The sequence below is a fragment of the Antennarius striatus genome, chromosome 2 (assembly GCF_040054535.1).
Source record: "Antennarius striatus isolate MH-2024 chromosome 2, ASM4005453v1, whole genome shotgun sequence".
Classification (NCBI taxonomy): Eukaryota; Metazoa; Chordata; class Actinopteri; order Lophiiformes; family Antennariidae; genus Antennarius; species Antennarius striatus.
In genome coordinates, this window is record NC_090777.1 from 19,066,816 (window position 1) to 19,092,866 (window position 26,051).

A 26,051-nucleotide genomic window follows, 5' to 3' on the forward strand; every position below is an offset into this window, starting at 1 on the left:
CTTCTTTTATGATTTAAATTTGTTCTGGGGTCTTTCCAAAATCGAAACAGCGCCGCCACCAGCATTAGACAGACGGTAACACACACAGTAGTTTTCATAGGTGAATGGCGGTAATGTCGATATTAACTTTACTTAGAGGTTATTTAATTAAAAGTAGAATTAGTATAATGCATAATAATCTGTACTAGAGAAAAGTTCGAACATTCAAAATACATTTAGGGCAATACATACTTGTAATATGTGTTCACATAGAAATAGATGCAAAGCTTTAAAGAACAAATACCTTTAAAACATTTGTACTTGCTTCTTGTCTCTGACAACCATCTATGTTTACGTCTGTTTGGTTAGCAAGTAGCTGCTTTTCATTTTGGAGCTTATGCCACTGGATCTGTTGTTGGGGCCGATTGGGTCTGCTCGTTGGGCTCTACCTGACTTGCCTAAGGCTTGTACTTTAACTACTTAAATAAATAAGTAGAAGTAGTGGAGTATTTTACAATATTTCAATAAAAATGTTGGTCCATTCTGATTATTTATCAAAAGGTGGGAACAGCATCTCTGCAAATCATTCAGATGTCATCAGAATTTTACGCAGCAATCTTTATTTAGCACAAAATAGTTAATTATAGAGTGTGAAAGCTTAGCACTTTACATTGTTATCTGACAATATTGTCACTAAATTTCTTAGCCTGCGAGCTTCTTCTCCTTTTGGTTTTTCCTATCAGGGGTCGCCCCAGCGAATCAGTTGCCTCCATCTAATCCTGTCTTCTGCATCATCTTCTCTCACACCAACTACCTTCATGTCCTCTTTCACCACATCCATAAACCTCCTCTTTGGTCTTCCTCTTTGGTCCTCTTAAGGACAATTCCAGTTTTCTCTAAAAAAACAATATCTGACTGAGCCAGCGTGATTCAACTGTGACCAACCAGAAGATCATGAGTCCCATCACTGCCACCAGAACCATCTTCAGTGTCACTTTTAGCATATTGAGACACTAAAAACAAGAAAGGACAGATAATCAATTTTAACCAAACAAGAACTTGGCAAAGTGAACGTTCAAAAAAGGCTTGTGAACACACACGTTTTGCTTGCTGCGACAGTTTTGTTTGTTGATCAGATCTTGCTTTTCCTTATTTTCTGGTAGTTGAATTTTTGGGAGCTCACAACAAGTTTTACTTTCTTTGCTTTCTCCATGCCACTTTAATTTTTGAGCCAACGTCAAAACCTCAGATGTTTCTGCAGAGCTCACGTCCTCCTCTCCACTTGTGGAGCTGCTGAATGAATCTCTGTCACTGCTGATAAAGGACAAAGAAGCTGTCAGCTCTCAGGTTAAGAAAGATTTTTGTTTCAAGACAAACCTTTTAATACTTTTCTTACCTGTCACTATCATAGTAAATGACTTGAGACAAAGGATCTGCACAAAACGGAACTTTAATCTGCCGTCCTATAAAGGCATAAATGGAAATCTTATAATGGATAACACACTTTGAAACTGTCACACATACAATACAATTTCTCCCCTCTTCATCTTCACTCACTTTCTTTTCTGTCACCTCTTCCACTCTCATAGTAAATCCTGTGAAATGCCGTAATTCTCTCCTGCTCTTGTTTCCAGTAACTTTCATCTTCAAAGTCTTCGTCTTCCAGTTGTCCCAGCTCAGAGATCCCAGAGGCTTCAAATTCAGTGCCGTAGAAGAAGCTGTCATCTAGGGAACCCAGGTTTGAAGGGTTTGAGCTTCTTGCATCAAATCTCTCCACCACTAAGGAGGCGCTGACTTTTTCTGGAGGACATTGAGTGACATCAGAAAGCACTGTTTCCTGTCTGTCTGTGTGCTCTGTTCCTAAGAAATCCTCAGACAAAAGGTTATCGCTTGTTATCAAATCCAGATTCCAATTTATGTTTGGATCTCTTTCACTGTAGCTGTCAGATGTGTTCAGATTAGCAAACTCTGCGCTGCTCTCACTGTGAACATCCTGCAGTAGTGTATTGTTTACATCTTGTGGACACATATTTTCCAAGTCATCTTCACCAGTCAGCACATCCAGAAACCTAAACTTGTCAGCATCTAAACATATGCTGGAAAGACACTCATCTCCCCCCCCATCAGAATCCTCAGCTTTTCCCATTCCTACCACATTAATCAGAGAGTTTTCCAGGCAGGCAGCCTCCTGTGCATTCAACTGGTAGTTACAGTCTTGATTTATTTCTTCATTCTCTATGTATTCACATGACGATAAGTCAGATGGATAATCTGCAAAGCTCTCACCTGCTTCTTGGTGCTCTTCCCCAGAGAAATCCTTCATTTTCTCTAAATACTTCTCCTCATTTTCACTCATAAGATCCATTTGATTTTGCAATGGTTTTTCTGGAATCTCCAAACTAGCTTTCACTGGACCATCAATGCAAGAATTATAAATCTCTTCTCTAAAATATCCATCGGAGATACTCTCCTCTTGTTTCATTTCCGTGTCTTCCTGCTGACGATCAGACAAGCCCTCTTGCTTTTCTCCTTTACACTCATGCTTTTCCTCGTCATTCTCATCAGCTTTTATCACCATTTCACTACCACAATCTGGGAGTCTCCCAAAATAGGTCACATTCTCATCAGTTTCATTGTCTCGTTGCTCCTTATTTCTAACCTGAAGGTCTTTTGAACTGATTGGGTCCAGAGTTTGTCCCTCTGTCAAAAACCTGTCGGGTTTATTGTGATTGCAAGATCTGCTGTTGCAGCAGACCGTGAATAATTGTCTTGGTTCTTCTCCTTTCACCATGTCTTCTTCATCGTCTTCTTCATCTTCTCCAGAGAGTGAAATGTCCTGTTCAGAATTTCCATCCCATCCTTTGCAGTCGTTCTCAGGTGTTTTTTCCAGGTTCTTTGCCTCTTCCTGTTGAAAGTCATCCTCATTCAATGGCTCTTTTGCAATATTTTCAGCAGTTGGCACATCTTTAGTTTCAGTGCTAAACAGGACTGCTTCCTGGTGCTGAGTCTCATCTTCCTCTGTTGGTATGTTCTCATTTGAGAATTCTGCTTCAAATTTGACATCAAGACTGAGATTCTTAAAGTCAAAATCTCCATCAGGAAATGATGCTGCAAAGTTTTTTTTTGCAAAAGATCAAATTAAAGTGAAAAATTTTAAGAAAGAGTTTTTAAAAAGAAAAAAAATATCTATGCAACACAATATTAAGACATATTTCTTACCAGAAAATGCATCAGTTCGTATGTCTGCAAAACTTTTGTCCATATTTCCAAATATTCAAACCAACAGTTTGTATTTGATCAGGAGTTACATCAAGACAAACATAACTGCATTGTTGATTTCTCCAAATGGAGAGGAAGAGAGTAGGAAGTGGTTTTCATTTCATGTTGCTGCAAGTGATTTCCTGTCAGACAGACGGTGTACAATTTACAACTTAAAACTAATATATACGGTTGAATAAATCACAAAAAATCATTGAGACAGGTTATCATTAACCTGAAGGTAATTGAAAAGCTGAACGGTAAAACAACATTTTGTGTTGTTGTGGGCGAATACCTTCACTTGTTCTCATCAGCTTTGATGTGGTATTTTATGAATAATAACAAAAAGTGAAGCTGATGAAGATTCAGTTCTTTCACACTGAAACAACTCACGTCCATTTGTGTCTCATAATCTGCAGGTGAAAGGACTGCTTTGCCACTTTGTTGATCATTTAGAGCAATTAGAAAAGAACACTTCTCAATGAATATTCTGTAGAGTGATTTATTTTATCAGGTAAAAGTGACAATTAAAATGAAAACATCCTGGTGTGTTGTTGCTTGTCCAGTGTGGTTTCACAGCTCATTGCGGAGAAGGTAGCGGTGATTTGGCTTGAGGTCTACTTCCACAGGAAAATGATCACTGACCTCAAGGGCCTAAAATGCCAGCAAACAATGGGATTAATGTTCAATTTTAATGTGTTGTAAGTGAAAGAAAGAAAAAGCATGATTACATGTTTACCTCATCTTCTGTGAGGTGGAATTTCTCCTTAAAGTTGAATGGTTGGGCTGAACCTGGCATTATGCAGGAGATGATCTCACGTCCGTGGACAATGATCCTACTTGGCAAAGTACAAACCATGTCTGAGTGTCTGTAGCAGAAAGTTTTTTATAGAATGCCGTCTTAAGTGACTCTGTCATTCCTTCACTGACCTATCATAAGCGCAGTGCGTCTTCTCACGAACGGTGGTGTCTTGCTCGTCACCTATCAGCCAGTGAAATTTGGGGTCACTCCTCAAGCGCAATGTTCTCCAGCCCTTGATGGTGACATAACTGCATCCAGCATTAAGGTCCCCTAAGATCATTATATTCTGATTGCAGGAAAAGGACAGAGAGAATAGAATATGAAATTAGACACACAAAAAAATCAAATGCAGAACCAATAAGAGACCCTAACCCTAACAAGAGATAAACTAATGAATAACATGATTAAATACAGTGTCACTTACATCAGTCCTCCACTTCTTGTGAATGCCTTTAAAGACAGCATAGAGTTGTTCCATCTCCTTCATAGCATTTCTGGGACAGGTGTGCTGACCAATCAGGACCAGATCCTTCACCACTGCACAAAACAGATCAAGTAAATCTGTGACTCTCCAGGCTGCCTTGATTCTGCCCCATTTACCACGCTGCTTCATTTAACTTTAAAATGTGATCATGAGTATCGAGGGATTGAAGCAGCACTTAAACAGACAAACCCATGCAGAGTTAATTATTGCACACAGGACAGAGAATAATGCATGAATGAGGCATAAAATATTTCAAACATTAAAAATTTCAAGGTTTTACATGTTACAGGTTTTTAGTGGTTTTACAGCCAACCAGATGTGACTGGTACTAATTTCTTGTTTAGTTGTTTTCTTTTTCAGCAATTTATGAGATTTAATGTTATTGGAACATTTTAGTATTTTTATCATGCTTCCCTGAATTTTACCAGCAACATATTGATATTTTGCTGGTACCCAAAGGGTAACCATTCATCTGTTGTAAAGACCTGAGCGGTTTGATAGTTTGATCTACATGTGTCTTTGTGTAACCAGCTTCAGATCATAACTAGAATTCTCTATGTAAAGGCTTTTTTCTTGTATAATTCCACAGTTGCTTTGTTATATTTCCTCATACATGTAGTAGGCGAATAAAAGCGAACAATGAAAGGGTCTCTGGAAAAAACTTCAGTGTCATTGGTCCCATCTCCCTCTAGATCTTGTTGGTACTGATAATACTCTTTGACCTTTAGCACATTGTTCCTGGAGAAGGCAAGAAAAGAAAAGGATGATATTGAGGACGCCATATCAAACCGACCAACAGTGTGTCACGTCTGACAGGGGTTACCTGTAAATGTAGACGTACTGCTCCTTATAGGATTTCCTCCCCAGCCTTTCGCTCTCCACATAGGAGTATGAGTTGGACTGGTCAAATCTGTTTATAACATCATAAACGAGTTTAAAGATGAAGTTGTTGACTGAATGCTGCTTTATGTGGCAGATGATTCACAAGTTCTCTTAAATCATCACCTGTTAAGACCCTTCACCAAAGTTTGGATTGCTTCTCCCTTGGAGTCTCGTACCTCTTGAATAAGACACAAGTCACACCGAGAAAGAATCTAAGAAGAAAAAGAAATATTGTGACGATCAGTTGTCATTGTTAATGTGGATGTTGCTCTACTTGTCTCACACATAGAGTGGAGTACCTTCAGTAGGATCCCCATCACTCTCTTGTTGTTCGCCTTTGATTCACCAAAGCTCTGGACGTTGAAGGCGCAGATTTTCAGGGAAGATGTGACGTTCAACACACACAACCCAACAACAAGCAGAACTGCAGTCCTCATTTTTGCAAAGAGTTAAAATTCTGTAAGTCAAGGAGAGTTTGGCAAGATCCTCTTTTAGTGTTGAGAAATAGGATAAAAGGAATCTCTTCCCTCACCTGCACCCACAGCACCTATTTCATAACGTCTTACCTGCAGGTCCAGCTCCAGTGTGAGACTGACCCCAGCCCGGTGAAGACCCATCTCTTCAGTCAGGTGTGGTGTGACTGGGGAACATGCAGGTAAATGTTGGTGAAAGACAGGCCCTGCAGATCCTGCTGTGTCAGTGCCTGTTGAGAATGGAGCTTCATCTGGAACAGTTAAAACCACTGAATACAAAAAACAATAGGGTCACACTCAGCTCAGCTCTGAGTGTGTTTGTATTTAGGTGTAATCTCACAATGGAGTAGGACACGTGTCGGTTTCATGAACATTTATGTATGACATGCAATTTCCTCCGGGATTAATAAAGTATCTATCTATCTATCTATCTATCTATCTATCTATCTATCTATCTATCTATCTATCTATCTATCTATCTATCTATCTATCTATCTATCTATCTATCTATCTATCTATCTATCTATCTATCTATCTATCTATCTATCTATCTATCTATCTATCTATCTATCTATCTATCTCATTTTTAGTATGGACATTAACAGCTGATCATTACCACACATTACTAAGGTGATCAATGCAGATTATTGGTCCCATCTCTGTGTTTTCCCTCATAATGGGATGGATTAGAAGTTAATATGACTTTTTTTAAATTGTGGAGACCACTAAATAGTTGTGTTTGTTTTATGTTTGCAGATATGTGTTATGATTTGTACAATGAACTTTATCATCTGGAACAGAAACTGAAAAACATCTTATAAGGATGCTGATAAAAACCAAGTAAAAAATACAAGATATATTTTATTATTATGATATATCAGTATTAATCATTATTCATCATCATAATCATCTAGTTACTTACTGAGTTCAGAGTGTATTTATGAAACCACTGAACAGAATTTGCCCTGGCTCAGTCAGCGTTACATGAAAATGTTACTGATCGCTGTATACACACTAATTATCACTAATGATGATCCAGTATTATTTACATCCCTGATAGTTGTATGGGTACTTTTATTTATTACTTTGAAAACATGTTTACATTTGTAATAGTGATACTACTGAACACTTAAATATAAATTTTAATGCAGATCTTATTTGTGATGTAACATGTTTACTTTGCAGTATTTATTACGTGTATTTTGGTGAAGGATCTGAATACGACTAACAAATTTTGTGACCATATTTATTATTGTTTATCTACTTATCTAAAACAGTCGGAGCATGTTTGATCACATCCCCGTCTCCATGGTCACTTTTCACCACATCTTACTTTTATTGCTTTTTAAAATACTGTTGTCAAAAAAGGACTTTTGGGCCATTTTAGATGGTAAATGTGTTTCAAGGGAATTTTCTACTCACTTTTTTACTCACATTTTATTCATAAAATGTTTCCCAAATGTGAATAAATGTTGGTTGGTTGATGATAAAGATTGTGAAGGTGAGACAGCAAATGACACTGATACATGTCACTGATACATGTAATAAGATAAATCTCACTCAGAGATATGATGCCAATTCATTCACTGCAACAGATTGAACCATTACTGTGCTTAACATGTTTAATAATTCAAGGTGGTGATTCTGACTTAACAGACTTGCTCACAGTTTTTCATCTCTTAGAATGTGATTCACATCGGTCTGACCTGTAGCTAACAGTGATTTACACTTTCTACAGACCTGAACATTAGCATATTATCTCACATCTCACATCTCACACACAAATATATAGTTCCAAGTGTAAAATGATGTAAAAATGAACAAACTAAATCTTAAATACATTTGACTTTCACTACAAAAACAACAAAAAATGTACAGCAACATCATATTGGTCTAAAACAGCCAGAGTGTTGAGGATTGCTCATTTCCATGAGATAATCTTCAATACGTGTCCCTATGTGTGAGTAAAGGTCTTCAACATGCTCCCTAAAAGGGGGATACCACAGCCACAACATGGCAACCTCCAGCGTGACAAGGAGCAGAAGGAAGAACGAGAACATTTTCAACCAGGAGTCACACAGCGCCTGAAGAAAGAAAAAGAGGATTCTTTTAGTCAGCTGCTGCAGTGGTCTGTCAGTCGGTCTGTCAGTCTGTCTGTCAATTAGTCAGTCTGTCTGTCAATTAGTCAGTCTGTCTGTCAGTTATTCCTCTGTCAGCCAGTTCTGGTCAATCACTGACGTGTTGTGAGCTGATTCAATGGACACTGCAGCAAGAAATGCCACAAAGTCAGTTGGTTTTAACCCGATCTACACACACACACAACACACACGCACGCACACACACACACACACACACACACACACACACACACACACACAGCTCACCCTTCTCTTCTGGCTGTGGTAGAGTTGACGGAGCTCGTCCCTGCACAGCGACAGCCGTGTCCGGCTGGACTGAAACTCCAACGCCATGGCTTCCAGCTCCATCTGCAGCTCCTGGCACTACACGCACACACACACACAAACACACACACACACACACACACACACACACACACACTCACACACACACACACACACACACACACACACACACACGCACACACACACACACACACACACACATATTCAAAATGGCAAAATAATATTAAAACACATGGATAAATGTTTTTGATTATAGTGGATGTGATCATCAGTTGAGTCTACATTAAATCTACACACACTCCATGACACCCTGACAAAGCCCATCTTCACCTCTCTCTCGTTATGCTGGAGTTTCTCCTGAGTGTGACGGAGCTCCTGCTCCACCTGAGACTCTCTCTTCACTGTGACTGGTGACTCCTCTTCCTCTGGTGCCATGTGCCACTGCATCATAATATCCTGGCTTCTGCTGCACTCATCTAGAAAACAAGAAGCGGCTTAAAAATCTGATCCAGGCTCAGAGTCAGCAAAATAAAACCAGCTCCCAAGGGTTGAGTATCTTGCCTTGAAGATGCTCTATTTCCTCTCTTAACATCTGGATGTCGTCTTCCAGCAGGCTGATGTTGTACTGTAGTTCAACCTTCTCTTGTCTTAATGATGAACCCTCTTCCCTCAGCTCGATCTCTCTGTCTCTGGATAGCTGCATGTGATACACGTTACATCCAGTTACATATGGAAAACTTGACACCATCCATCATTTAGACTGTGCCTTACCTCCACCTGTCTACGCAGCTGCTGTAGCTGCTCATTACAGAGGAGCTGGTTCTCCTTCAGTTGTCTATTGCTCAGCTTCAGCTCTTCATAACGGTTCTGCCATCTCAATGCTTCTACCTTTGCTGCAGTTAGCCCTTCCTGGTGGCAAAGGTAAATAAATAAGATATTACACCTGACTTTTTACATGCTAACTGAAATATTTTAACACATTGTGTCTGTATTCATAATCAAACTGAAATTTATTTTCTTTTTTAAAAATTTAAACAGATTGACCTGTGCAGCTTCAGCCTTGATGAGTGCCTCAGTTCTTTCCTGTATGGCCTTCTGCACAACTACCAGGGCCTTCTCCTCATACACCAGTTTCTGCTTCTCCATCTTTAGCACCATTGTCTTTACACCATCTTTGGGAGACTTGAGAGAAGGACAAACACATCCGAGTTAAACCTACAAATACACGCAGAGTGAGATGCAGGAGCATGCTCAGCAGACACTGTCCTACCGCTGCATGATAGCGAGAATGAGTAGAGCAGGTGGCTGTTAAAGGAAAAAAATGTTTGACTTGCTGCAAAGCAATATAACAAATTACTTCCCAGCATGATTTTTAAAAACTGCTTGTGTGGCTTTACTAGCAGCTGTTCTTACCTGCAGACAGACTTGCAGCTGCGCCTCCAGAGCCTTGATCTTATTTCTCAGCAGATCTTCATTGCAGCGAGCCTGTGTGGGTTACAACGGAAATGACTGTCTGTTGCGCTGCAGCCTGCAGATGGAAAATGAATGCTCCATATACCAAAATCTGTTACAGCATCTTTTACTGCCTGTGCTCACTGGTGCACAGAGAAAACATTCAGCATCTGCAAGGCTCAATAAGGATCACAGTGTCTGCTTTTGCATGTGAGGACAATAACATGCTCCTTACTGATAGAGAAACAATTTTCACAGTTGTTTAATTAGATTAATAGTAGTAGTGGTCAAACCATCATTAATAAAATATGATTAAATTAAAATACGGCATTATTTCCCTGCCCCTGTGGACCCACCACCCGCAGGGCAGATCGATGGAGTCGGGTGTCCTGCCATTTGGGTCGCAGTAACGACAGGGGGTCATGACAGACCTGACCCGGGCGGCAGAAGCTGGCTTTGGGGACGTGGAATGTCACCTCACTGGCGGGGAAGGAGCCGGAGCTTGTGTTGGAGGGGGAGCGTTACCAGTTGGATCTGGTGGGGCTTACCTCCACGCATGGCCTCGGTTCTGGATCCAAACTCCTGGATAGGGGTTGGACCTTGTTTTACTCTGGAGTTGCGTCAGGCGTGAGGCGCAGGGCGGGTGTGGGGATACTCACAAGCCCCTGGCTTAGCGCCACTGTGTTGGAGTTTACCCCAGTGGATGAGAGGGTCGCTTCCCTACGCCTTAAGGCTGTGGGAGGGAAAACTCTGACCGTTGTTTGTGCATATGCACCAAATATCAGCTCGGAGTATTCGGCCTTCTTGGGGTCCCTAAATGGGGTCCTTCATGGGATCCCTGTAGGGGACTCCATTGTTATCCTGGGGGACTTCAATGCACACGTCGGCAATGATTGAGACATCAAGAAGAGCGTGATTGGGAGGAATGGCCTCCCTGATCTAAACCCGAGTGGTGTTATGTTGTTGGACTTCTGTGCTAGTCATGGATTGCTCATAACTAACACCATGTTCGAACACAAGGATGCTCATAAGTGTACCTGGTACCCGAGCAGCCTAGCTTGGAGGTCAATGATCGATCTTTTGATCATATCATCTGACCTTCAACCGTGTGTTTTGAACACTCGGGTGAGAAGAGGGGCAGAGCTGTCAACTGATCACCACCTGCTGGTGAGTTGGGTCCGTTGGCGGAGGAAACCTTTGGATAGACCTGGTAAGCCCAAACGAGTAGTGCGAGGTCACTGGGAACGTCTGGAGGAGGACTCTGTCCGCGAGGCCTTCCATTCACACTTCCGAAGGAGCTTCTTGTGCATCCCTGTGGAGACTGGGGGCATTGAACCTGTATAGTCAATGTTCAAAGCTTCCATTGCTGCAGCTGCAGCTGAGAGCTGTGGTCTCTAGGGGTGGTTATTCTCAACCACCGTGTTGGACCCCGGTGGTCAAGGAAGCCGTCCGACTGAAGAAAGAGGCTTTCAGGGGCATGTTGTCCCTGGGGACTCCTGAAGCAGTTACAGGATACCAACAGACCAAAAGGACTGCAGCCTCTGCTATGATGGAGGCAAAACAGAGGGTGTGAGAGGAGTTCGGAGAGGCCATGGAGAAAGACTTTCAGACAGCACCAAGGTTGTTCTGGAGGACTGACCGACACATCAGGAGGGGAAAACGGGGGACCATCCAAGCTGTTTATGGCAAGGATCGGACACTGTTGACCTCGACTGAGGAGGTTGTCGGTCATTGGAAGGAACACTTTGAGGAACTCCTGAATCCAACTACCCCAACTGACCTGTCCTCTGTTGCAGAGGATGATGGGGATTCGAATCAATCTCTCTGGGCAAAGTCACCGAGGTAGTTAAACAACTTCACGGTAGCAAAGCCGTGAAAGCAAAGTGGATGTGGCCGGGGAAAGGAAAGTTTAGGGCTTCCTGTTAAAGCTGCTGCCCCCACGACCCGACTACGGTTTTAAGCGGTGGAAGATGGATGGATGGATGGATAATTTCCCTTTATTTATTAAAGCCACTGAAGCAAACAGAGCTAATATAGGTGCATGGTACAGATAATAGCTTGTGGCCACCATGCCTTCCTGTACAAAAATGAGAGCTTGCACTCATCCTCTGCAGCAACGACTGAAACGGAAACCGATAGCGCCAAACCACAGACTACATGGGCCTTCCTGGAGTAGCAGCTGCAGTATGCTGTGCAATATACGACACTTTCATACAAATTTAAAAAAACAAACACTTTCTGAATAACATCACGCAGAGGACCGAAGAAAATGAACAGCAACAATAAAGAAACACTGTAGGTGTGTGGAGTAAACTGCCTGGGGGTGTCTTACAGTCCACATCAGTTCAGAGGAGTTGGTCAGTTTTGACGCGCTCTCCCTGAGGGCTGACAGTTTGGTCTTCAGCGCCTCCTCTCTCCACAGGGCCTCCTGACAGAAAACAGACAGAAGAGTGATACCTACACTAAGTGTAAGTTAGGTCAGATAACATCTACTGTCGGGGCTTTGAACTCATATTTAGAACTTTATTATTATTCGTTATCTGATATTACTTCATTTTCACCAAGTTCTGGTGAATCTAAACATTCTGGGTCAACAGAATTGTATTTCCATCCAGATGAGACTTTGATGTTTGGCAGATTTTTAATCTAGTATTGTCGGCATTAAGATATGAGGGTAGAAGGAAAATTCATTAATAGCCCCTTTCATACACTGGTAAGAAATCCTTATGAAGAGATACCTCCTGATAACATGCATTTGTCCTTTCTTCTGAAATATTTACGGCTCATTCAAGCACCAGATTTACTCTGTGAAATTGTTGGCTGTATTTAAAGGTTTGATGAAATTCAACTTTTAATTTGTAAGAATAATAATAATGTGTAATTTCAAATACATAAAATCAGCTCAGGATTGAATTAGAAATTTAAAATCTTTTACCTGCAAGTAGTCAGATAAGCGCTGGACATCCTGTTGTATGAATTTAGAGACAGTTTAATTAAATTAGGAAAATCAAATTTTTTTAATGATGCAAATGAGTTTAAAACTCCAGTAAGTTACATTTGACACTTACTGACTCCTTGATGGTGACAAGACCGGACCTGCACAGGAAATAATACAGCATCTCATTTATAAAAGCCTTTACAACTTATCTGTGATAAACACCATTTTACTGTTATTTACTGTTTCAGTAAGGTTTTGGATTCAGATGAAACTCACTCCGTCTGCACACTGGTGTCTTGCAGCATGTTTTTATGGACTCTATCTTCAGTTTGGATGGAGTATCTTTGCTGAACGCTTTCTGTTTGCGTGAATGCCTTGATGGTTTTTTTCTGAGCTTTCACAAAAAGAAAAAAAGAAGCATTATCTATTATATAAGACTAATACAAATATGGTTTGTTTGTACCTGTATGCAAATAATAAAAAGAATGAGAATATTACCTTTGAGACGGTTCTCTGTTTCTTCTGTGCTCTTCTTCTGATGCTGGGTTGACTGTGAGGTAGATGCTGTCGTCCATGCCTGGCCTTTCTCCTGCCTCATCGGTGATCCCTGCTCTGACCAGAATGAAGACTGTGGACATGGAGAGAAATGGTGCACATATTATTCCCTGTGGATGTGAAAAGATGAATCATAGATCTGGTGAACATCCTTAGTAACATCAGAGGACGCAACGTTTACCCATGTACTGGTGCTTGGGCCATCAGTTATCCTGTTGGGTGTTAAACTCATCACTGGACGTCCGTTTGCTGTGGTGGTGTTTTGTGTAATTGCATGCAGATTCTCTGACCTTACGAGGAAACCGTTATTTATCAATGACAACGTGTTTGTCGAAGGGTTTGACTTTGAAGAATAGTTCACACTCAAACTAGACAGATCTGGACTCACTGATCTCCTCCTTAAAAATTCCAAATGTCTCTTTTTCTTCAGTTCCCTCTTTATCAGTAATGAGTTAAAATATCTTGTAGGGCTACGACATGAAGTCACGTTGTTACGTCTTCGCAGGTATTCGTGTCTCTGCGCTCTGATCTCTAGCAATTGGTCAAAGTTTTTCACAGGGGAGAGCTGTATTCCACAGACAGTCAGAACGTCCATGGTATTGCACGCCCAACTGGCTGAGAAGGTTTGATCCCTGGCACACAAAGACACTCAGGTTAGGTTCAAGTTGAAGCCAAAAAACACACAAATAAAGGAGGGCAGTTAGTGGAAATGGGAATCAAGTAGTTATAGCAGGATGAGAGGTGGCATCATCTGAAATAACAAGAGAGTCTGAATGTGACAGGGCGTCACAACGAAGTATTAGAAGCTCATGACAGCACTCACTGTTACAGCTCCTTAATAAAATATGAGGAAATAAATACCACTCATATTAATGGGATATACATTACTGCATGCACACATAACAGTCGCCACAACAGATGGTACAAGCTGACATAAAATATGACTTTCAAGTTCTGCATGTAAAAAATGAGAACTCTGACTGTACATCTGAAGTTAATTACATACCAGCTCAGCATTTTAATATAAGACACTGCAGGTACGTGAATGATGACTACTACAAATGTGGTATATGTTGATCTCGAGAAGCCAAATTGTACATATACATGAACAGGTGGTGAAGATAAAATGCAAACTACTCAGGGCGACACTGAAGATGCCTGGTGGTGCGTAGAAATACAGTTTCTCTCTGAACCATGACATGGAATTTACAGTTAAATCAGGTATTGTACAGACGTAATGGCTCCGTAACACTACAATGGCAGAACTTTAAGAGTATTAATAGTTAATAGAAAAGCACATGTTACAGTTATTGAAATTTGCAGGAAATTTACATTTAACACTGATGATTTGTGGCATGCTGTAGAGAGAAAATGAAAAAAAAAAGTTGCTTAATAAGCACAAATTCATAACAAAACTTACCTATAATGCCATTTCATTCAGTGTGGAAATGCGCTCATGAAATGCCTCAGAATTTACCCATGAACTCACTCTTTTGTAATAGTATCCGAGGGTTTGTCAGTGTTTTACGTGTAGCAGTTTCTGTTGAGCATAACTTGAGAGGAAGTGGAGAGAACTACCACGTCATATGTTCCTCTATCTCAGCAGCCACTCGTACCAAACTGATGCCACACACGGGTGGGCCCCGAGATTACATACAGACCAGCCAGGTCCCCCTGCATGCAGTCTGGGATAAAATTCAGGGGAGGCAGATAACATTATGTATGCATTCCTTTTGGGAGATTTTTATTATTTCCTCAAAAACAACGACATTTTTCATTAAAATTAGTTAATGGCTCACGACATGATGTAGTTACTAGTTAATGCCTGTACAAGACCTTATTTTGCCAGTGTTGTGAACGTGCGTGCATTAGCCCTACCTGTTATTTGAATTAACCTGACGATCAGAGTTTTGTTTTTGTTTTTTCATTTTTATTGCTGTCAGCTTTTGGTTCAAGTTATTTCGAAGATCACAATCTAACATCGTGTCACTATCGTCCATGCTTCCACACCGAATTCTTTCCATTTGTTTCATTGTATTAAATTTCATCTTTGACACACAGCACCCTCTAGCGGTCACTTACCGGAAAACCTGTAAACGAGCTAAACGCACCATCGTAATCTCGCGATGTTTCCGGTGGATCTCTCGTGGTTCCGCCATACTTGTGGCTCTCTGCAGAAGGGCACGGAAACGGAGAAGCTAAAGTGCCAGGTGTTATCGACAACTTGGCATTTCATCGTTTTAATATGTTGTCCAGGCTCCTGTGTGTTTCTGGTATGTATGAATCCTTAATTTTATAATATCAGTAAAAGTCAAACTCTGGCGAAACCCCAGAGTCAGGCCTGAGAGAAGGAGAGAACAGCTAATGTGAAGCTGAAGGGTAAAGTGAAGGCCGCACTTTGAATGAGAGACATGCTAATGCTAGGTGTCAGTAGCTACGGTAAATACAAGCAGTACATTGGGTTTTAAACCGTTGCGCTACTACAGTTGTGTAACGTGTTGTTTTTTGTAACATCATCCAGAAACATTTGTTCGATAATGTTTCAGCTAACGCTAAGCGGAACTTGAGAATACCAACGTTATACTAGCTAGTGCTAGCAAAGCATCTTGCAAATGTCACCTTTTGACAGCTAGCGTTGTTAGGTTGTAGATCATTTATGTGTGGTTACCACAGCAAACCTTTTTTTTTTACAGCCCTAAATTTTCGTTATCCTGCTTTGTTTGCAGCTAATGCCCTGAAGGGCAGCGGCCACCTGGGAGCTGGGTATGTGTCATTAGATTTTGTTTTAATTACTTAATTAACATACATGTAAACTACAAAGATTGCCCTTCTCAAAGACTTTCCACGTGTTGTTCCACAGTCTGATCCAAGCATCTCGATGCCTGCATACTTCATCCCAGACTCTGGCACCAGTGCCCCCACTGCCAGAAACAGGAGGCAAGGTTCGTCTTGGATTTGTCCCAGAGGAACTCTTCCAGTTCCTGTACCCCAAAACTGGAGTGACAGGTGAGTAAACAGAAGCAAGGATTAGCTTTCAGTTATTCTGCTGTTCATAGTAACAATCCAAAAAGGCAAACACACACACATTAGCACAAATATAAAGATTATTCTCTTCTGAACTTAGACGTGTTACTATAAATCATTGTTTGAGATATTTTCATTTGAAGTCTTAATGCAGTTCACCAATTTCTAGTGACTGACTTAACTGAAACATGACCGCAGAACAGAACTTTAAGGGATATTTACCAATATAACATGAGACACACGCAGCCACTGTTCCAGTCATTGATAGGAAAGCTCAACATGTGTCTTTTCATCACTAGGACCATATGTGCTGGGCACTGGCCTCATCATCTACTTGCTTTCCAAAGAAATCTACGTCATCAACCATGAGACTATTGCTGGCCTTGCTTTACTCTCAGTCATTGTCTATGGTGTCAAGAAATATGGTAAAGATGTCGCAGCATTTGCTGACAGACTGAATGAGGTAAGCTGGTAAATTTATGGACATGTATCTTTATTTCTGACATTATGGTTTTAGAGTAAGATTGTTTTGTGTGGATTATTATTATAAATGTTATTTAGTTATGTGAATATATCCAATTATTTTTTTAAAGTAATAGACAAGATATGTGATAAAGCTACAAGCATTATGTCAACAACCAGTGTCTTGAAAACAAACATCCTGTGTGTTTTGTAGGAGAAATTGGCCGCAGCTCAGCTTGCGAAGGACACCGCGATCGCTGACGTTACTGAAGCTATTGAGGAGGAGAAGTTGGATCAGTGGAGAACAGAAGGAAATTCAGTGCAGTTTGACGCAAAGAGAGTAAGCAGGTTTATTTTTGTGCTGTTGCTTAATGTGCTGCAGGAGTTACCAACTATCTTGGTAACAAGTACAATAACTTAGAAGCCCAAAGATTCTGTAGTGATTGCTATGAATGAAATATAGTGATCCCTCGTTACTCGTGGTTAATGCGTTCCAGGACCACCTGCAAAAAAACGAAATTCCGCAATGTAGTGACAAACTATTTTATTTTTTACAGTGCTCTAATTTAAATGTTTATGAACCCGCCCCATACTGATATTAAACCATCCTATATCTGTATTACCTTTTCCCACACTCTAGACTGTGTAAAGCACTTTTGTATTAAAGAAAAGTGTTTCTTTAATTCAAGGAAGTGCGCTGCGTTCCGTGAGTCTCAGAACACTGCGCACTTCCGGATGCTGTCATCCAATGGAATGCTTGTACGGCATCATGCGACTACCTACTACAAATCCGCAATGTGGTGAAGCCGTGCATCTTGGAAGTGCGAATAAGCGAGGGATTACTGTATATGAAATATCTTATTAAATGAGACTTGATAAATTACTAAATTTTTACGGGCGTTTTGCTTGTTAACCATTTACCTATGGTGGTAGCACCCACGCTATAAATCGTCAAGTGTGTGTTTTGTGCAATTTAGTTATCAGCAAAAGGGTGTATACATTTTTTTGGGACACAATGTATAATTGCGGTCTGTTCACTATGTTCTAGCTGTATATGTTTACACGTTATATATTCTATATATAAAAGTTTATGCCACAACCTAGTGTTACAAGACTAGAAAAAGGACATAAGCATATTCAAAGTGCATAAGGAAGATGGATGACGCCTAACCCAGGTTTATCTACCAAATGGTTATACAGATTGCTTTGATTCCCTTTTCATCCAGAACAATGTGATCATGCTGTTGGAGACCAACTACAGAGAGCGGCTACACATGGTGACCAATGAGGTGAAGAGACGCCTGGACTACCAGATTGCCCTGCAGGCCCTCCACTCCCGGTTGGAAAAGGAGCACATGGTCAACTGGGTGGAGAAGAGCGTTGTCAGCAGCATTTCTCCTCAGCAGGTATTGTGTCCGACTGCCACTATACTTTAGTTGAGTTTGTGAAAAGTAATTGCTTTTTGGTGCTGGAATTTTATGTTCATGTTTTATGTTTATGTCATTTTCAAGACTGATCATTAAACTTTGTGTTTTGGTAATAAAAGGTTTTCATACCACATATTAACTTGTTTGAAAGTTGAACTATGACCCTGAGCGTCTTCCAGATACTCCAGTGTTCCTTGCTGACGTACTTGAACTGTGCTACAGATGGCTTAACTCCTCTAACAATTTAAAATTTCCATTAGCCTAAAGTACCGGGTATTTACTTTTGTTTGGTGTCTGCTGAGGTTCCAAAGAACTTGAGTATAAAAAGTGATGTGAAGATGCTGCAGACCATTGAGAATCATCACTGCCATTGTCCACTCAGTACATAATGTGTATAGAATATCAAAATAACAGTCATATTTATTCCAGTCGCTGCCTTGAGGAGGTGCAAACATTACTGTCTTTGATAGCTGATAGAGGATGACAACATGACGACCAGCGCCACTAAAGCGATGCCACCCTGTAAAAGAGGAGTGCCTGATAACACATCTAATCTTAGTACATCCGGTAACCACGTAGTGGAAACAAAGTCATGCAAATCACAAAAAAAAAAAAAGCCTCGGGATCATGTTGCCTAAGAGACGAGGTGTAAACAAACACTAAGGTACTGCTAGCTTATTAGCATCAAGGATTAACACCAATCACAATACAGCAGCTTGTTGGAGTGTTTTCAGAAAAACATGTAATGTCTAACGTTTTGTTAAGTGACCTTCATATTTTCAAATATCTGTTGAAAAAAGATCGGTGTTTTTTTTGTGAGGTGTTTACTTTGATCAGATGTTCTGATTTAAATAAATCCCATATCTGTTGGTTGTTTTTATTATTTAATTGTCAAATTTCTGACCTTGTTGGCTTTGGGCAAAAGTCAGTTTTTGTTAAAAAGAACTAATTAGGACTTGGTGTATTAGCACTAATACTGCAGATGTTTGTATTAAAGGTTTAATGCTGCTATAATAGAACCATCCTATTTTTTGCAAAACGATATGATAATGATGAATTTGTCTTCATAGTGAAGAAGTTACTGAGTTTTCCAACTGATCTTGGACCCTGTCTTTGTTTTTCAGGAGAAGGAGAGCATCGCCAAGTGTATCGCAGACCTGAAGTCTCTGGCCAAGACCACTCGGGCACAAGCCATGGCCTAGACTGGAGAATTCAGAGAGGCTTCACGATTCTCTAACATCGTCCCAAGACGAGGCGTTCACTTTTCTTTACAGAATAAACTATTTGCTCTATAAAGATTGTCTCTGTCGATCTCATGGGTGTGTACAGTATTTACACGTCAGCTGATAGTAAAATAAATTGTTCTCTTATCATCTTAAATTGTCTCATGTCTTTTTCCTCTTCAGTGATATTTTCTTGGCATTAGGTGTGGGTTTATTATATAGCTGAAGCGATTATGCTTAACCTCGGTGATAGCATAAAAATATTGTGCAGTTCACTGAAGACCTTTGTGCTCTGAAGGAGGTACTGTGAAGGATTAAACCTTTGGACTCATAATGAGCCACAGACCTGCCGTCCACCGTACCTCCATTCCCAGCTTAACCAACCCTCCTGAGTCGTCACTCCTGTCAGACTGTTGCACTTTGATCTCTGATGCCTTCAACCAGGAAGTCAAGGTGTGTGAGGAAGCTGTGTTTTCTGTTGCTGGAATATTTGGTAGAAAGTCAGCCTAGAAGAAAGGAATTATGACACCGGAGCAGAGTTGATGCTGGAAGGTAATAACTAACTTTCAGTTATGTGATGTGACACAAGGTTTTGAATGAAGGAGGTTAAATGTTGACCAGTGAAGCTCATCCTGTTTAGAATGGTAATCATGTTTAACAGGAACATAAATGGTATGTCTACTGTCCGTGATGTATGTGGAACTTTGAATTTAAACCTTTATAATCAAATGCTTTATTGAATTTATTGAACAAATAAAGAGTTAATTGAATAAAGGAAGAAGCATGCAGGTCAAAATGCACTTTGTACCAGTGAACAATCTTCTATTCTGATCCAAGTCCAGTCAGGATGTAAAGACTGGAGGGCTGAACAGAAACAAATGGGCCACAGGTGACAACAGTAATGATTAAAAGCACTGAGCATAAAAAAAACTACTGCTGTTAAAACTGACTGACTCTAACTACACCATGATTCTAGTCATACTGGCAGACTGGCAGAGAACGCTAAGGGTGTGTCACATGAACAATTTATCCTTTGTGAATTCAACATTTTAGTTTAGGTGTGAAACTTTTTGTTTCACACCAGGTAGTCAAAGAACACATGTGGATGAAACTTTTACTCTGTACTTGATTACTTGACTTGTACTCTATATGAATAGTGTGTGTACAACCTGCCAGCATAATTTACTTGTGCCAGATTATTCAAACAAATGTCCTCACAGGTTGGGCTGAAGGGATTCTTCCTACACTGATTTCTTTCAAGTGTTCAGAAGACCTACAAAGTTTGTAAAATGTTTGGACACACAGGACCGTTCTCTTACTCTCCAAGGTCAGTTAAATATCATTTCCAGGTATTGCAGTTTATTAATTGGGTTATGCATTGAAGAACTAATTGATATTTTTATTATCTGTTTCCACCTCTGATGCTGACTCTATTTTACACAATACTGTTGTGATGAACGCACAGTTGACTTAAAATGTGGATGGTTTACCTTGAAGTTGCTGGTGACCATAATGGTTTTATTGACATCTACGTTTTCAAAGCCTCATTTCTTTCCATTTATATATCAACCATATTTTTCTCTCCAGAGGATTCCCACTGGAGGACTTCCCTCAGCAGAGACGGACTTTCTTACAGGAGGACCTCAGAGGGTCTCCACTACAGAGAAATATGTTCAGACCAAGTGGAAAATCAATATACAGTACGATCAGATATTCAGACCAGTTTCACTCATATTTTTTTTAGGTTCCTCTATTAAATTCGTCTCTTCTTTAGTGCAGAGAAAGGAGTACGCCGACGTGCTCAGCAAACGCTCTGAAAATCTTCATGTCAGGGTGGAGGTAAACATTTTATGACACCGTTGTTTGCATGGAGATGCACACATTATTCCATCATGAATGCTCGTCATTCATGCTCTTCCAAATTGACTCCACAGCACCTCTTCACCTGTGAGCTGGACGGCAGGGACCTGAGGACAGTGGGCGACTGCGTAGCCAAGCTCAAGAGGCTGGATGCCAAAGGTCGCCTGTGGCCCCAGGAGATGATCATGGAGACTCAGGGGGGATATCTAATGCTCAGCGACATTGAGACAAAGGTTGGTTTCTACATTTAAATAAAGTGAGATGAATTCAAACGATATGGCAAGTACTCCAATTTCATGTCTAGACCTTGATGCCCCAGCTTTTCAAGCATCTGTATGCTCCACTGTCTTCAGCATCGTTGAGATCTGGCAAAATGACACAATGACAAAAGCATTTGATCGACGTTAGATGTGTGCATGAGGGCGTTGTCCTATTAGCAAATATACTAGATTTTGTTGTTAGGGTGAATGGATAATTAATCAAACATTAACATTAGTATAACCTAAAATAACTATGAACTGTACCAAATCCAGTACCTTTTACTTTATGCAAAGTTCAACTAACAAACATAAAGTAATGCTTGCTGTGTAAATTAAACAGCAAACGTTAAGAATAAATGTCTGCTGGTTGTGACCCTGGAGGCGGAGCTGGAGGCGCTGCCTTTGGGTCACGTCGTTCAAACCAAAGCTGTGCTGGACAGCTGCGCCTACAACTCTCTGCTGACCGTAACCGTGGAGGAACGAAGGAAACGGCTGCCTCAGGTCTACATGTTCCAGTGTGAGGAGACTGGAGTGAGTTCCGTGTCACCAGAATGAACAGCTCTTATAATCAGAGTCATTCTCCAAGGGAGTTGGCTCTGTGTCTTAACTGTCCCATTAGAGTTGCTTTAAAGAAGTCCTGTTTCATCAGGCGGAGGTCATCAAGAGCGACCTGGACAAGGCAGTGCAGATGGCAGGCGGCGATGTGGACGCATCCAGAGAACAATCTGAAATCAGGTACAGGCCACATGGATGAAGACCTCAGAGAACAGAGGATGGACAAATGAAGAAGACCAAACCTGCTGTCTGTTCTTGATCATTCCTAGGCCTAGTCTTGGGAACATCATCGGGCATCATGCGCTGGGAAATTTCAGGCAACCTGAGCCTCATCCTGTGCAGCGGGAATGGACCCCCCCACCACCTGTCCAGCCAGCTCCACAGTGGAGGATGAGAGAACCAGGTACATGGTAGACAATGGTGCACATTTGTAGTGGCTTATATGTGCTCCACGCTCTGTCCAGTGTGTTTTACACTGTCTAAAACGTCTTTCCTGTCAGAAGTCACATTGATATTTGATTGTTGCTGTTTATCTCCAAACAAATTATTTAGAAACGATGCCAATTCCACGAGTCCATGCCCCGCAAACCGAAATAATACCAGGTCCAGATCTAATTCCTGAGCGGGAATTCCAGAGCAGCCCAGAGATCCCTTTGTCAGTTGAGGAAAACAGTGCAGACAGGAACACGGTCAGTCCCACCAGTGAGCTGTTAACTACAACCACAGAACTACATCATCAGTGAAGCTTCACAGGACAATAAAAACATTTGATTTCTGCTGTGCTTTTGTTCACAGGAGATTTTTAACCATGTCATTAATGATGTGGAGATATTCATGAACAAAGTGTCTGATGCTGTCACTGCCCAGTCACGCCAGGAGAACAAGAGCAAAAAGAAAATCAAGTTTAAGAAGAAAAAGAAAAACGGTAACATTTATTTTCCCAGTCTATCGTTCTATTGGACAGCAGTTGTGAGAGGAGTGACCTCCTGCTAACAACGACGTAGACGACGATGATGTTTGTGTCTGATCAGTTTTTTCTCCTGCAGTTGTCAAACTTCCAAGTATAGAAGAATACATCTCCTGTCTCCAGAAAATCAAATATGGGTTCAATCTGCTGGTAAATACTTTTTAAAAAAAACTTTAAATGTCTCCCTGGTCATGCATTGATCTGAGGTGTTTTGAAACGAATATGGTGATGATTGATCTGAAATGCTGAGAGTAAGGTGAAGTCAGCAGAAAGCGGCGGTGACTGAAACTCTCCACATTACAGGGACTACTGGAGGGGTCATTGTCCTCCCCCACTGCTCCTGACTTTGTCCACATCTTCTTCAGTAGTTTGTCTGCGGTGAGCTCTTCTAAAAGTCTTTCTCACAAGTTTATCTCAGGGACGTCGGGAACACGTCGTTGTTTAATTTTCCTACAGGTGGTGCATCTGTATCCTGCAGACGTGCCCTCCTCCGTGCTCACTCCTCTGCTGACGGTGAAGACCATACGATTGATCAGCCAGGCTGCCGACCCGGAGGAGGACCAGCTGTGGAAATCGCTGGGAGACAGCTGGAACGTCCCCAGGTATGGTGACCCAACCCGGCAAACCGAAAGTGTCTCATATGAATGGATTTCCGGTAATATTATTAAATGAGGAATTAACCTTTGACAAGGGGAAAAGGAATGGGATGACATTTTGGTAATAGACGTTAATTGATTCCTTGATGGGAATCTGATGAAAAGGTTGATTGCAAGAAATATTCCAGAAGTGGCCCCACAAGAAACAAACAAGAAATAAATGTATAAATTATCAGTAAATAAAACCAGTTCTTTCTAAACATTTAGTCTTTATCGCCCTACCTGCTCAGGCCTTACTAACTCCTCACTAGCAGCACTGACATTATTTATGTAAATGATCTTCCTCCCATCCCTTTACCCTCCCCCGTCACCCCACAGGTCCAGATGGCCAAATGATGTCCCACCTTACTTTCCACATTTCTACGATGGCTGGCAGCTGCCTGCCCCCATAGACATGCCCTCTCCACCCCCCTATCAGAACAGTCCAGCGAGCACAAGAAGCAGTCAACGCCTCCCACCTGACCGCCCCAGACCTGATGAGGTAGAACGCTGATACAACGAAATTACTCATATTTGTTTACACGCTTTCTGTATTTACACGTATATTTATTCAGTATTTATTCATTTATTTACTCTCTTTATTTTATTTAGTCTCATCATGTTCCATTTAATGCCTTTTACAGCCTATAACCAGTGCTCCATGGAGTGGACCCCCTCCCACACAGTGAGTGTTATAATGCTGCAGTTTGTGCAGCTTTATGGTCACGTCTATTGCAAAATTGACTTTTAACCCAGTTTTCCAACGTGTGTTCAGCCCCAGTGAGCAACCCACTTACATGAAGGTTATTTATGACTTCATGGCCAGGAACAACCAAGAACTCAGCATCTTTAAGGGAGATGTGGTTCAGGTGAGCAGGAAAAACAAAACGCATTCACAACCATTTTACACAGTGTTAATCAAACTATGTAACTTCTTCACTTCTTTGTTGGTTATCAAGCAAATTTAGAGCAATTTATATGTCTGTAATTGATCTACTAAGCATATGATGATGCGTTTCCACTCAGTGGACTCTACATGTACAGAACATGAAATCTCTTCCTGTCTCTGCAGAGTTGTTGTCACTTTCCACCAGTTTGCTATCATCCATGTTTGTTCCTCAGTGCAGCAGGATCTCAACATTTTTGTGTTATTAAAAGATACTTGTTGGTTTTCCAATTTAGAATTGGATTTTTTTTATGTGCAGTACTAATGCATAAAAACGACCATTTTGGTTTGAGAACACATCTCTAACACCATCATACGTGTTTTATGGTCACTGATCGTGTTTGGAATGAATGCTTGTCGCTGGGAACCATTTCCAGCTGCTTGAGTTTTAATAACGGAGGTGTAGATGGGCCACTGTGCTCTGAGGGTTATTGTTAATGCCATTCTTGTCTCAATTAGACGTAACAATAATTATGCCTTCTGCAGGTTTACCGCAGTAATAATTACCGACATTCAGATTGAGATTTTCAATCATGTATTCATTTCACAGGTGATTCAGAAATCCAAACAATGGTGGCTTGTTCGCAACGAGCGAGGTGAGGAAGGCAACGTCCCTCAGAATGTTCTGGAACCAGACAGGGGCACCAGGCCCATGGAAGATCTACCGGTGAGTCACGTAAACCTCGTCTCTGACTCATTTAACACATTTCAAACATTTCATGTTTTCATTCTGCTGCCTGTCACAGCGGGACACCCGCGGTTCAGTTACTCTGGACATGAACTCCACGCCTGCAGAGGTCAAAGCTTGGCTGGAGTACAAAGGGTTCTCCAGAATGTGAGTGACATTATGCAGGAAACTGTGGGTTGTTTGCACTGTAAATCCTGTAATCTGTCTTTCTGTGATGCGCAGCACTGTGAGCACCCTCGGGGTGCTGACCGGAACACTTCTACTGGGAATGACCAAAGATGAAATAAGGACTGTGTGTCCAGAGGAAGGAGGAAAAGTCTTTTTCCAGCTTCAAGCCTTTAAATCAGCCATTGCGGTAATGTACTTTAATACCACACGCAAATATCAAATTATAAAAGAACAGTAATTTTTATCATGGGTCGAATCAACAACACTTTTTGCTCTGTTCCCTGCAGCTCGCTAGTGAACAGTCTGGATGGCACAGCGGCCGCTACTGACAATCCGATTCTCTTTTTGTCAGAATGTTCAACAGATCTGGAATGATCCATCAGTATTTCCATTCTTGAATACCGTAATTTACATTTCTTGGAAGGCTGCTTTCAAAACTGTTATTTAAGGCACAGAGAATGAAAGACATGCTGTGTATCACCAGGAGAAGGAACTGTTGGGTAATGAATTACCTTGTAATCTAATTTCCTCACATGTAACATACTTTGAATTTGTCTTGAATTTCGACTGTGATAAAACAACATTAAAGC

General features: G+C 41.0%; 5 protein-coding genes across 8 annotated transcripts; 2 read left to right on the top strand and 3 right to left on the bottom strand.

The window, feature by feature from the left end:
* Positions 1 to 12: 12 nt before the first annotated feature.
* Positions 13 to 3,748, bottom strand: si:dkey-183p4.10 (cilia- and flagella-associated protein 251). Of its 4 annotated transcripts, none has more exons than XM_068324715.1 (6): positions 3,631 to 3,748; positions 3,199 to 3,380; positions 1,537 to 3,087; positions 1,376 to 1,442; positions 1,080 to 1,293; positions 13 to 992 (listed from the first exon to the last, which is right to left on the bottom strand). In XM_068324715.1, exons 2-6 carry the CDS (start codon positions 3,239 to 3,241, stop codon positions 876 to 878), a joined length of 1,992 nt encoding a protein of 663 aa, XP_068180816.1. In that variant the 5' UTR covers positions 3,242 to 3,380; positions 3,631 to 3,748; the 3' UTR covers positions 13 to 875. The 4 variants fall into 4 exon arrangements, with proteins under 4 accessions (XP_068180816.1, XP_068180832.1, XP_068180808.1 ...); XM_068324731.1 differs by having other exon boundaries at positions 1,537 to 1,779; positions 2,266 to 3,087; positions 3,199 to 3,737; XM_068324707.1 differs by having other exon boundaries at positions 3,533 to 3,736.
* Positions 3,724 to 7,340, bottom strand: dnase1l1l (deoxyribonuclease I-like 1-like). Its single transcript, XM_068324776.1, has 9 exons — positions 5,972 to 7,340; positions 5,705 to 5,862; positions 5,529 to 5,617; positions 5,347 to 5,433; positions 5,137 to 5,261; positions 4,464 to 4,576; positions 4,168 to 4,325; positions 3,977 to 4,073; positions 3,724 to 3,891 (listed from the first exon to the last, which is right to left on the bottom strand). Exons 2-9 carry the CDS (start codon positions 5,840 to 5,842, stop codon positions 3,811 to 3,813), a joined length of 888 nt encoding a protein of 295 aa, XP_068180877.1. The 5' UTR covers positions 5,843 to 5,862; positions 5,972 to 7,340; the 3' UTR covers positions 3,724 to 3,810.
* A 146-nt stretch (positions 7,341 to 7,486) lies between these two features.
* Positions 7,487 to 14,825, bottom strand: traf3ip3 (TRAF3 interacting protein 3). The gene is made up of 14 exons (XM_068324739.1): positions 14,667 to 14,825; positions 13,428 to 13,878; positions 13,190 to 13,319; positions 12,968 to 13,085; positions 12,822 to 12,849; positions 12,689 to 12,718; positions 12,086 to 12,181; positions 9,715 to 9,786; positions 9,346 to 9,483; positions 9,073 to 9,210; positions 8,863 to 8,998; positions 8,632 to 8,777; positions 8,263 to 8,379; positions 7,487 to 7,962 (listed from the first exon to the last, which is right to left on the bottom strand). The coding sequence occupies exons 1-14, from the start codon at positions 14,681 to 14,683 to the stop codon at positions 7,762 to 7,764; spliced, it is 1,818 nt and encodes a 605-aa protein (XP_068180840.1). The 5' UTR covers positions 14,684 to 14,825; the 3' UTR covers positions 7,487 to 7,761.
* Positions 14,826 to 15,376: 551 nt separating this feature from the next.
* atp5pb (ATP synthase peripheral stalk-membrane subunit b) lies at positions 15,377 to 19,539 on the top strand. Its single transcript, XM_068324809.1, has 7 exons — positions 15,377 to 15,519; positions 15,973 to 16,009; positions 16,107 to 16,252; positions 16,570 to 16,733; positions 16,947 to 17,072; positions 17,959 to 18,138; positions 19,284 to 19,539. Exons 1-7 carry the CDS (start codon positions 15,492 to 15,494, stop codon positions 19,359 to 19,361), a joined length of 759 nt encoding a protein of 252 aa, XP_068180910.1. The 5' UTR covers positions 15,377 to 15,491; the 3' UTR covers positions 19,362 to 19,539.
* Positions 19,540 to 19,805: 266 nt separating this feature from the next.
* eps8l3b (EPS8 signaling adaptor L3b) lies at positions 19,806 to 26,044 on the top strand. The gene is made up of 20 exons (XM_068305330.1): positions 19,806 to 19,934; positions 20,603 to 20,709; positions 20,970 to 21,082; positions 21,157 to 21,221; positions 21,317 to 21,475; positions 21,884 to 22,033; positions 22,152 to 22,237; positions 22,327 to 22,460; positions 22,610 to 22,746; positions 22,853 to 22,982; positions 23,104 to 23,174; positions 23,328 to 23,402; positions 23,481 to 23,626; positions 23,999 to 24,161; positions 24,304 to 24,344; positions 24,435 to 24,528; positions 25,156 to 25,272; positions 25,352 to 25,440; positions 25,516 to 25,648; positions 25,749 to 26,044. The coding sequence occupies exons 2-20, from the start codon at positions 20,672 to 20,674 to the stop codon at positions 25,788 to 25,790; spliced, it is 1,983 nt and encodes a 660-aa protein (XP_068161431.1). The 5' UTR covers positions 19,806 to 19,934; positions 20,603 to 20,671; the 3' UTR covers positions 25,791 to 26,044.
* Positions 26,045 to 26,051: the final 7 nt, after the last annotated feature.